The following is a 12,171-nucleotide window of genomic DNA, read 5'->3' on the forward strand; positions in this document are numbered from 1 at the left end:
TTCGGGCGCTCATTCATACAAGTCGCTGTTTTCACTCGCTGTCTTCTTTTGGGCTACGTTCTATTTTCATCTCTCCACCATCATCCCCATCTCATCTGCGCCATTCAGCAGAGCTCAGAGTAAGCTAACTGCATTAAGAGTTGCAGCAAGACCAACAGCAACAACAAGCAAGCCCAATCCTCTTATCTCTGCTGTGCGTCGTTGGGACTGTCCATCTGTCAGTTAGTTTGGTTTACTCTGCACAGACCGACCGTGATCTCCTCCTCTGCTCCATTCTTTTTCATCCCTCCGTATGAGACAGCTGAGTGGGTATGCAAGGAAAACAACAAAAGCAACTGGGCTAGAAGAGCTGGAGGTCACAAGATTGGTTGAGAGTCACAATAAAATTTTATCGGTAAAAAAAAAAGAAAAGACAGCGTGGTCGCTCGCAAGCAGTTTGATTTGCAGTTGCTGTTCTAATCATGGCAGCAGCGGAGCGGCAAACAAACAAAGGTAGACTAAAATCCGGGAAGAAGAGAGAGGTTGTTGTAGGAAGTGTGCGAGTCAAGACAGACGGAGATGAAGTTTGGTTTACATTTGGTGGGGATGATAAAGTGCAGGGGATGAATTGGAAAAGGGGATGCTTTGATGTGTTGTTGACAGAGAAGGCAGCTCGAGGGCCCTGTCTGACAGTCTCCCCATTCGACACACAAGCCTCTGCTTCCACCGATTCAACTCCCATGGGATTAAAAGTAACAGCAAAAAAATGTTAGTCATGTCCCGGTGTGCCTCTCTTTCATCCTGTGAGCTCTTCTAAAGATTGAATAAGACATTTATAGACAGGCGTCATCAGAAATCACTGACTGACAGAACTCTCACAGTCTCACACCTACAGCCAAATGCTGTGTTTATTGTGGTGAATGTGCTGCTAACTGTGTGATGTCAAGATTATGTTCGTGGAAGCGAGATGAGAGACGACAGACGTACTGACAAAACATCGAGCCCATCACAAGTTCAGCTCCTCACCATCATAATAATAAGTGGTGTGTATTTGTATAGTAGATATTTTCATTAATGAAAGGGCTTCATTTGAGAAACATCTGTTGAAATCTAATCTCAGGTTAACTTGCTTTTCAAATTCATAAAAAATATACAGGTTTTATTTTTTGTGCAGTTCTACTTAATTTACAGGATATTTCTGTAATTTTGCTCTGATGATCACTCGTTCAGTTGATTAATCAGATATAAAAATGTAAGAAATATTTGTAAAACTTTAAATCACAGTTAAGATGCAGCTTTTATGCGTGAGGAGGTTTTTTCAGTTCCATATCACTGTAAATTTAATCACTTTGTTTTTGGTCAGACAACACTTTAGAGGTGTAACTTGGTACTTCTGATCTGTTCGTATATTTTTCTGGACAAAATGATCAGTCAAAGAATATCAAACAGAAATGACTTGGGAAACAATCCTTTGTTCCAGCCTGACACTTGTAATTGCCATTGTGTTCTATGCCTTGTACTGAAGGCAGTTTATTTTTTTACTGAAAAAAATAAAAACCATTTACTCTTGTTTATAACGAACAAGGTTCACAGCGTGCGTTGTCATGCCCTCTTGGTGTATATTACTATTAATGACCCTTCAAATTCACTGCACATTAGAGCTTGAAATAAAATAACAACTGACTTTAGCCTCCTGCTCTCAAGCAATCAATGTGGAACACACTGACCGCAACGGTGACCCACATCCTGTTGTTAGTCAACTACAAGCATGTAATCCTTATCTTGGAAACCACAATCCAGCGTCATTTTAACAGCCGTATGTGGGCAACATGTGAGTGTTTACTGCTGATAATCTTTTATTAGAGTGACAGTAAACGTGATTCTACAGTGTTTCATTAATTTCATACATTATTGTTTTCAGTGTCTTCAATGCACAAGTGGTGGAACATAGTTATGTACCTTTAACCAAACAGTTCTAATAGCAAGTGCAATATTTATGTGCTCGTATTTCCATTTGATGGCATACTGAATTTCAGAGAATTTATTTTAATGCTGTAGTTATCCTGCAGGTTTCGACTTAGACATAATTCATGACAATATTTTCATCCAGTTGTCTGTTAAAAGAAAAGTCAAGAAGGAGCAGCTAGTGTTGTGGCTGATCCTCCTTTTAAAATTGTAAATGCTACATAAAAGCAAGACATTGGCTTTCACAGATTTAAGTAGTTTTGTGTTGTACTCAGGAGGAGTCATGGATTTATCACAGATCTTGTGAGATTAGATAAGGAACAGTGTCATATTTGTTTACAGTGGCACTATATCAGCTGTATCTTAAAGAAGTATGTGTTTGAGAAACAAAGTGTAAGAATACATGTATGCACATGGGTAAAACAGGAGTTTATAACACGTATGAGACAGATGGTTAGAGCCTTTAGTGTGCTGTTGATTTGAAACTGCTCATCAGAATGCCGGCTCTACAGCTCTCTAGTGTTTATCTACCTCGCTTCTATTTATTTGCCTGCCAGTTTCTCTCTCCGTGTCTTTGGCTGTCTTACTCTTATTTGTTTGTTCTATTGCCGTGTAACAAGACCAGTGCCAGACTAGTGCAAACTGGCCAGCAGCGACCCAGTGATCTACTCCACCGTGAGCCTTTTGGGTGGGAAGGTCAGCGCACTGTGACTCACACAGAGTACAAACCACCCTGGTTTTTTTCAATCAGACTTTAAGACCACTGAAGGAATTAATTGATCCTGTGTATCACCAACCACTGAAAACATTCAATAAGCATCCATGCAGTCATCCGCCTGTGTTCTCCTGACCATCACACCTGCACTGATCCCTCCACCTCAGGTTTGATACGAGTTCATCCAGTTGAGATTAGACATGGCTGCTGGAGTCTGCATCAGCCACTTCATCTCTGTGTCTCAGGGAACACATTACACAGCAACAGAGCAATTTCCCCCGTCTTCCAGTGGTAGTTGGGATGGAAGAGGGTCACTGAACTCATCGTGGTGTTATATCATGATTGGGACGAATATTACAGACAGAGAGATTACTAATAAACGTACGAGGGGCCAGTAATCTGCAACTCCATCTGCACCGCTGGAGGGATTGCATAAGCCAAATCAGGCCACACTGAGTCATTGGTAGTGTTCATTTGTGTGTGTGTGTGTGTGTGTGTGTGTGTGTGTGTGTGTGTGTGTGTGTGTGTGTGTGTGTGTGTGTGTGTGTGTGTGTGTGTGTGTGTGTGTATATATACCATCTAACAATCTATGTTTTGGACACTGCAAGCCCAAAAATGTGTGGGATTTTTGAAATATTTGAATCTTATGTAATCTATAATTTAATCTAGTGGCTCCAAATAAAGCCTTTCAAGTGCGTTTGTGTGAGTGTGTGCAAAACAGAGACATCTGTCCTTTCTGAGCTGTCTGATTGAAATTATGCAGTATAGTGAAGCACTGTGCAGGTATCTGGGTGTGTGTTGCCGTCTTACTGCCCTTGGTTATGAATAATTAATTACAAAATTCTAATCACACCAAATCAGATCTTCACACCAGGACCCCAACGGAGCCATAAACACCTGTCACAATTACATGCAAAAAGACAAAGGTATTTGATTATGTCAATAGTCCAACTCTGATGATGAAATCATTGAAATTCTGTCCAATTTAGTCAGTAGGAATTTTTAGTCTGTCAACAGAGCTCTAATTATAGCATGAAACAAGCTGAAGTAATTCCTGTGATAGGAAAAGCATCACTAAGAAAGACATGTTAAAAAACAAGGCGACATGGTGAGCTACAGATGAACAGAGGAACTGTCTTGTTTAATTTTTTTCAAATTCAATTTCATCATTGCACACAATTTTGGTCCCTCCACAAATAACCAGCAACTCACATTTGTCAAATGTAGAAAGCTTGATAAATAAGCAGATGAGCTAGTCATATCTGACATACATGCATATGTGCGGACCCCAAACCGCTTGGATTTAGCAGACTAAACCACTGCAGCCTAATTGACCCTGCACACATCTCATTGCCATTCATCCTTCATATAGCCTGATCCCTTGTTTTCTGCAGAGCTAGACTGCCACCTTCTGGCCTATACTTCAATATTTTTCTTCCCTTAGTTGTAACCGCCTGGGGCTGGCTGCAGCAAAGCCTTACTGCTGCTAAAACCCTCCTCCAGTATTGTATAGTATACTGTTGCTGCCCTCTGCTGGTGTTTAGAGGTAAGGACAATGTGCTTTCAGACAGCGAGATCCAAGGTTTTCTATCAGACCATTGTTAGCTAGTGGTTATTTTCTTGAGAATATATAATTAAAGCGCACTATGATGGTCATTTCATTGTTTCATTCAGCATATTTAAAGTTACATGATGTGAGCAAATGTTCATTTTTCTTACCAAAATGTAAAGTCCTCCACCAATAGTTAGAGGCATTCTGAACACTATATGACTGTAATTTAAAATAGAAGGCAAAATTAGTTTTATAATTAATTTACAGACCTACAGTTAAAAGGGTAATTGTTACCTGAGGTGGAAACCCTCCAAGGACATACGGGGAATGGACAGAAGTTTGAAATTGTGTTTTTTTATGACAGAGTATTAACTGTGTTTTAATTTTTCATGCTGTAGTTGCCGTAGTTAAGCGATGGAAGATAAATTCAGATCTGTTTCTTATGCATATGTAATACAGTAGTGTAAAAAATTGAGACCATTAAAAGTTGAAGTCTTGCTTTCAGAATCTTAAGTAAAACTACTGATGTGTTGTCAGTGAGGTTTAAAGTAGTCTTCATCGTGCAGTAGCCTCTGTGAGGATAACTTATTGGGAAAATGTATATAAATCAGTTATTGGGATTTTTTTCCTCATCAGTTATATTAACTTATATTAATAAGTTAATTTTATTTTTTTAAATAAGCATAAAATGGAATTATTGAAGTGAAGAACCATGTCTGAAATTCATACATTTCACTATTAGTCATAATTTATGCTACATTGACAGATGTTCTTGCATAATTGTACAGTTAGATTTATTTTTAATCTTCAGGCTGTGTTCTGCTTTTTTTCTTCTGAAATAAAATGATGGATACTACATTGAAATGCCAACTCTCAGCTTTATATGGCAGCTGATATAGAAAGTAACTATGTGTGAAATACTGATATAACCTTCATAACACAGGCTGCCCAAAGTTTATGGGTTCATAAGCACCAGGGACAGACGCCCATGAATTTAAAGTCATCATATCTACTATTTTCATTAAATTCATCTGCAGCCAATGACTGCCTGAAGTCTTCAACCCACAGATATCATCAGATACTTCGACCTGTTGATGCTCTTCCAGGCCTTCACTGCAGACACCTTCAGCTCTTTCCTGTTGTGGGGTCTCTTTTTGCCATGTCTCACCCTGAAAAGCTCTTTTGTTGTTTTGCTTTGATCAGGATCCTTGTCCTTCTAAATTATGAAATGTCTGCAATGAGTTGGTGACGCATTTGCTGAATCTGAGCAGTAAGAATGCTGCCTTGTATGTCTGCATTGATCCTGTTGCTTCTGTCAGCAGTGAAATAAACAACAAATGCCACAGTGTCAGTTCTATTGGCAGCCATACAAGCACAAGATGTACCACAACCAAACCTTGTTTACAGATGAGCTGGTGTGCTCTGGCTCATTAATTTTTCCTTTTCCCCTACCTCCTTCCATCATTTTGATACAGATTGATTTTTGTTTCATCAGGTCATAGAACTTTACCTCTGAAATACTGCTTTGTCTGTCTTTTCTCACACTGCAACATGGCCTTTCTCATTTTGTGGCTTACTAGGGGGTTGCATTTTGTTACAAATCCCATAATTCTGAAGAGTTCTCTTGATCTTTGACAAGGAAAAACATTTACTTCCTAGAAAGCTTTCTTGGCTTACAGCGCAGTCATGAGCAAAAACACTGTACTTAAGCCCAAATCGTGGAGGAAAAATTGCTGTGTAGTCATACAGAGACTTTTTTTCCATCATGCAAATTATTTTCTGGCCACCCACAAGACTTGTACTCATCTGTCTACCACGACTTGTGTAGTTTTCTAGTGAGCTCCTGCGTTTTCTCAATGAACGCAATTCATTTTTGCAAATCAGCTACCTTTGATTTGATAGATTTGACCTTTTTGAATCTAATTCTAATCTTTTTACATGGTCACCTTTTAACCTCTCATACTGAGTTCCAATCTAAATAGCAACTCTTCGTCATCTCTCAGGCACATTTGAGCTCTTTTGCTGCCCGAGACATACTCAGTAGTCAAATGACCAACTGCATTTGAACCATTGCAGTATGGGCACGATATTCCGCACACATTTCTTTCTGTATGCAGATAAACCCATTTAAAGTTTAACCAGAGCCTTAACACTTTCTTGTGGATTTCATTTTTTTTATTTTAGATTGGATGTGCTGAAGCTTAACAATACAGTTTAACTGTTGAAATACTGTTTTTACAAGCAAATCATATTGTTAAATTTGAATTTGTAAATGCAAATGTAGACGTCGCAAACTCAATGGACTAAATAAAGCAATAATTTGGAATGCATTTGATTAAAAGTGTTAAGGAGCAAAAAGTGTAAATAACTCAAGTTTCTTTAAATTGCAGGCCTATATGAACTCTTTTTTAAAGGTACTAAAAAAAATGCAAAATGATCAGCAGCAACAACTGCCAAACAAAAATTGTAAAATGAAGATGAAATATCCTTGTTCAAAGAAAGCATAAAGACAACAAATTTACAGGAGTGCTTTTTTCTAAGAGGAACACTGTAATTTTATCTATTTTTCCTGAAGTGTTAATACTAGAGACTACATATGCAGCCTATGGTTAATGCATACTCAAGATTGTTACACAGTTTTGCTATTGAGGGCAAATAACTTACAAAGTGCCATTGATTCCAAATTATTTGTTTAATTTTTTCAGAAGAAAATGTACAATATCGATTAATTATTTACAAATAATTCTGTAGAGTCCTCTGAGAGGAAACGAAAAGCTAAAAATTGTCTTTTTTGGGTCACATGCCATCTTGTGGGCTAGAATATAAAGTGGAGAGCGGCTCCAGAGCTAACAAAAATTAGAGTTTTCCTTCAATAAATAAATATTGTAAGTCGATATGCCTGCACCGTGGATTGGTGGTTCGCACTTTAGCGCTGCAGCTACAAGATCCCTGGTTTGCATCCCGGCCTTCCAGGGATCTTTCTGCATGGGGTTTGCGTGTTCTCCGTGTGCATATGTGGGTTTACTCCAGGTACTCCGGCTTCCTCCCACAGTCAAAAAATATGATGAGGTTCATTGGTGATTCTAAATTGTCCATAGGTGTGAATCTGAGTGTGGTTGTTTGTCTTCATGTGTAGCCCTGTGGTAGACTTGCGACCCATCGAGGGTGTCCCCTGCCTTTGCTAAAGCCTCATTTCCACAAGCGCGACACGCATCGGCTCGTCTTTGTTTGCGAGTGTGTCCATATGGACTAGGGCCTGGTAGGAGGCACAATTTTCTGCACCTTCTCGGCTGGGGTCCCATACATGACCAGTGCAGGCCACTGATTGGACAGGGAGTACCCTGCATTAAAAAAAAAAAAAAAACTGTTAACAGCAAGGCTGTGCATTGCTCTTCAGGGAATTCTCTGTTCTTCATTAATTTTAATATGACAGCCAGACCTGTACTGTGGGTGACTGAAGAGGTCGAGACTTTATGTCTTTGGTGGCGGACCAAAGAATACAGAGGGAGCTGGATGGAGAAAGTTTATCAGGAGGTCTCTGAGCAGAATGTATATAAACAGGACAATGAAGCAGTAGGGAGAAGCTGAAAAAGCTCAAAAGGGACTATGGGTCCACCAAGGACCACAACAGCCGGCCTGGGTCAACCAGGAGATGTTGAAAGTGGTTTAATGGACGCTATTTTCTGGCACTGCATCAGGGAGCAACAGGAGGGAGACTCTGCCGCTGCATTGGGGACGTTTGAGAACGGTGAGTGTTTTGTGACTTAAAGAAACTTTTATATCATTTATCCCATTGGTGGCAAGCTCCCTTTAGGCAAACAAGTATTAGAAAGCAACATCGTTGTCTGCTGTAGCAGACAATAGAGTTCGGGAATGGACGTCATACCGCGATGGATTATGGGATGAGCCCGCCATGTTTGTGGCCTGCAATTGTAAACAACCGAATAGCATCATCTGGTGGAGTAGATCGTTTTTGTTAAAAAGGACCAAAACAGAGGCAAATGCGCTATTATCTACCAGGAAAAACTGAACAACGAAGCGAAGCAAAGATATATGGATAAAATAGGATTAATTGATGGGATAGATCCACAAGAGCACAAAAGCTGGTCCAGTGACTATGACCTTCTGCCTAACCTAACTTTTCCGGATATTTTCGCCTATCTAGTTTGTGGAACAAGTGCCTACACAGCTCAACAGTTTAAAAGTTATAAGTCGTTAGAAGCTCACCAACTATTCTATTTGTAGCCTCCTCAAATTGTAGTGTAGGAAGTGAGCAAAATGACAGTAGCAAAGGCTACAACACATTTTTGAACCAGCTAGGAGCCAAAAACGGTCTGTATGAGAACATTGTTCTTATATTAAATTATAAATTAGAACAGTGATAATAACTCTTGCTTTCCACAGCCTCGGACATGACAACATTGCGATACTCATATGACAGTGTTACACAACCAAACGAGAGGGACTGACAGATGTTTAGCTACCATAGTGGGCTACGGATATCATGATTGATAGGCAGGAACAAGAATAGAAAGCCAAGCCACCCTTATGGAAATGCCTGGAACAAATGAACAACTTCTTGGGAATATTGTCGAAAAAGATTAACTTTAGTTTAATGGCAGCAATCCAAGCCATTCCGCGTCTTTTTGTCATTTCAGAGATGTCGCTTCCCTGCTGTCTTTTCCAAGCAGGAAAACTGAAATATTTTAGTCCGTTGGTCAATTTTCTCCCAGACCAGTGGTTAGACTTACTGTCACAACCCACCACACATCTGCACCCCATTGTTGCTGATGACCAGAAAGTTTGCGCGCTAAAAACATGTAAAAATGTGTAGGTTTTAATATGGCTGCTCGTGAGCGGGGCACAAATCCCAAGATGCTTTGCGACGTGACGTCACAATCCCGAGCTCTCTAGTTAGCCGTCAGCGCTAGCTAGTTAGCCGTCAGTGCTAACTCCATGCTTTGCTTATATTTCGTGCTGCTGTTTCTAACGTTTAGCTGGGATAGACTCTAGCCCCCCACGAGCCTAATGGGGATTAAGCGGTGTAGAGATAATGGAGAGATGGATGTAAGGTATTTATGGTACAAAGTGTGAAAGCGTAAGCAGCCATTAGAGTATAGCGAGCTGCAGCAGCAAGAGTGGGGTGACAACACAACATTCCCCAGCCTGCCACCAGGTGTGGATAATTAAGACAAATGAGCTCATGTACCACCCAGAAACTGTTGCACATGGACAGGCCTGACAGATTCCACCTCAAGGGCAGTATATCTTTCTACTCTTCAAACAATAAAAAAGTGATACATTATGTTGGATATAACCAAAAAAGTTTGATTCATCTGTATCCAGAATGAGAGTGTTCGAGTGAGAAAGTTCACACGTACAAAACTAAGTAAAATATACGAGGCAAAATATTAAATCAACAGTATAGCCATGAACCTTCGTATACTGAGGTACATATTGAGTTACTTTTTATTAATTTGTTCGGTTCAGTTTTATTGATATAGCACCAATTCACAGCATACGTCAGCTAAAGGCACATCACATAGTAAAGGTGAAGACCTTACATGAGATGCTGAACAAATACAAAAATTGCTTTAATTAAGCAGTCTTATTTTATAAAGTCTGATCTAAACTGCCTGTACCATTGTTAGAGGTTGCCTATAGTTTTACTCATGTTTTTTAATTTCTCGTATTTTGTATTCTTTATTTTGTCTGTGCTGGTTTAGTCTCTCAGGTTTAACCATCCTATAACATTACAGTGCACTTATAATAATTTCATCTCTCTGCTGTATTTTTTAATGTTATTTTTAAAATATGTTTTTATTTTTTAACCATTCCTTTTAATGCATTTTAATGAAAATCTGTGTCAGATAAGGTAATATACAAACAGAGAACAGGACAACAGATAGAAAACAAAAACTGCATAAATGAACATTAAACGGTAGTGGGTGATGTCAGCAACTGAAGTTCTTTTGTCATTTTAAGCAAATTTGTTTGGAACTGAAGAATGGAGAAATATTCTGCATAAATAATATAGCATTTCATTGTTTAAAAAATTAATAAATGTGCTTTGGGATTATTGCCATTATATTTAAAATAACTGTGGAGTTGTTCATTTTCAGGTATTGTCTGTGTGATGGCCACACTTGCAGTCATCTAACCATGAATGTTGATCACCCCAGAAATCATTTCAGTTCAGGTTGAAACACTTCAGTCATAGTGCATGTTCAGAAATACATAAAATATCATTTTAAACAACACACAATTTATTTGGCCTTTGTTGAACCACTTAAATTCTATTTGTAGCGCACAAATTTAGTTAACCTTTGTATGTTCAGAATTGGGGTTTTGTGTGTGTGTTTTAAGCTGTACTAATCGGTTCTTTGTCTTACCGGTGTAGGGTGAATCATGTTTTCTGTAGCTGTGGTCATCTGGCTGCATCTGGCTTTTTGCAGAATTCGGGCAAAAATTGTGCCAAGAGACCACAAGGCAACCTGTCATCAGAAATGATTATTTGATTAGTTTATATTTGTGATATAAAAGAAGACAATTTGAACTTTAACAGCTGTCTTTGATTAAAACTTTTGCATTCATTAATATTATATGGGGTGCCGTCTGTAAAGCAGCTCATTTTGTCACATTTAGCTTCAAACCATGTACAAACAAGTGGTGTGATTTTTTTTCTGGTGACCTTATACAACATGTTAAATATGACAGTAACATTTATATTCAGCATTTATATTTATCATTTATGTCTGATATTTAATACTTACATTAAACTATTTAAGATATTTCTAAGATGAGAAATATTGCAGTAAATGTTGTAAAAGGTCACCAGAAAAAAAAAAATCACACCACTTGTTTGTACATGGTTTGAAGTTAAATGTGACAAAATGTTGCTGTTTTTTTAGCATGCGCTGCTTTAGAGACGGCACCCCATATACTACTAATGAATGCAATGTAATACAATGAATCATATTCAGTGTTTCCTCTTTAGTCACTCAGTTGTCGTGCACCACAACAGCAAGAAAACTACCACTTCTACTTCTGCTATATCCATAAAACTCTGTAATATAGCCTCAAATGCAGCCCAAATACAATGTAAGAAATAGTTCATATTTTCAAATATTTTGACGTTAGAACCACAACTTTAAGCATGTATTACATGCAAAAAGCAACAAATATTACTGTCTCAAGCGCCACCGTTTTTTTTTAATAGAGAAAACTTTTCTTCAGAAATTATAATAATGATAACTATGATGGAAAAACAAGTCATGACAAAAAGAAGAGTAAGGTGTAGGTCTTACTTTTACCTTCCATAATATCGAGGCTGCATGAGTGCACGACTGTCCTAATCCAGCGATGCAGGAGCATCCCGTTGTCTCCACCGCGCCGCTACTGCTAACTAGCACCCGCGCCAAGTGAGTCGTACTGCTGGCCTGGCTCGGGTTCACGTCTGCTTTTAAAACATTTTAGAGCCCCTGGTGTCGCGTCTGTTGATATTTTGATGCTGTAACTCTGCGGAGCCGGTTGCCTGGAAAGGGCTGACCGGAACTGAGAAGACAAAATGTGGAACAACGCAGAATTAAAAGTGGGCGGGGCAAAATAAGGTGGATACCAGACTGACAATCGGACCATACCAAGTGCCTGCGACTTCAAGGGGTGGTCCAGTTTTACTTGATTTAAATACTACTTTATTCACTTAATTTATTTTGGATTTGTTTGTTGTTATTCTTTTGTTTTGTTTTGTGTTTTTGTTGGCAGTTTAGGTGTAGGTGTTTTGTGTTTCCCCTATTGTGTGTAACTGGTCTGATCAGCCAGTATGCACGACCAGTCAAACTTTTGGACACACCTTCTCATTCAATACTTATTTGTGTTATTTTCCACATTGTAGCTTAATACTGAAGATTAACACTTTTTTGTTTACATCATAATTCCATATTTATTCTTTTATAGCTTT

At 38.8% G+C, this 12,171-nt stretch overlaps 1 protein-coding gene across 1 annotated transcript in view; it reads right to left on the bottom strand.

The window, feature by feature from the left end:
• Positions 1–11,760, bottom strand: part of bco2l (beta-carotene 15, 15-dioxygenase 2, like) — a 34,867-nt gene extending 23,107 nt beyond the window's left edge. The window contains exons 1-2 of the mRNA XM_022200862.2: positions 11,525–11,760; positions 10,604–10,705 (exon numbers count right to left, since the gene is read on the bottom strand). Coding sequence (XP_022056554.2) covers positions 10,604–10,705; positions 11,525–11,585 — 163 coding nt within the window. The 5' untranslated portion in view covers positions 11,586–11,760. The remainder of the gene's footprint in view (positions 1–10,603; positions 10,706–11,524) is intronic.
• Positions 11,761–12,171: the final 411 nt, after the last annotated feature.

Source organism: Acanthochromis polyacanthus, chromosome 7, assembly GCF_021347895.1.
Source record: "Acanthochromis polyacanthus isolate Apoly-LR-REF ecotype Palm Island chromosome 7, KAUST_Apoly_ChrSc, whole genome shotgun sequence".
Taxonomy (NCBI): Eukaryota; Metazoa; Chordata; class Actinopteri; family Pomacentridae; genus Acanthochromis; species Acanthochromis polyacanthus.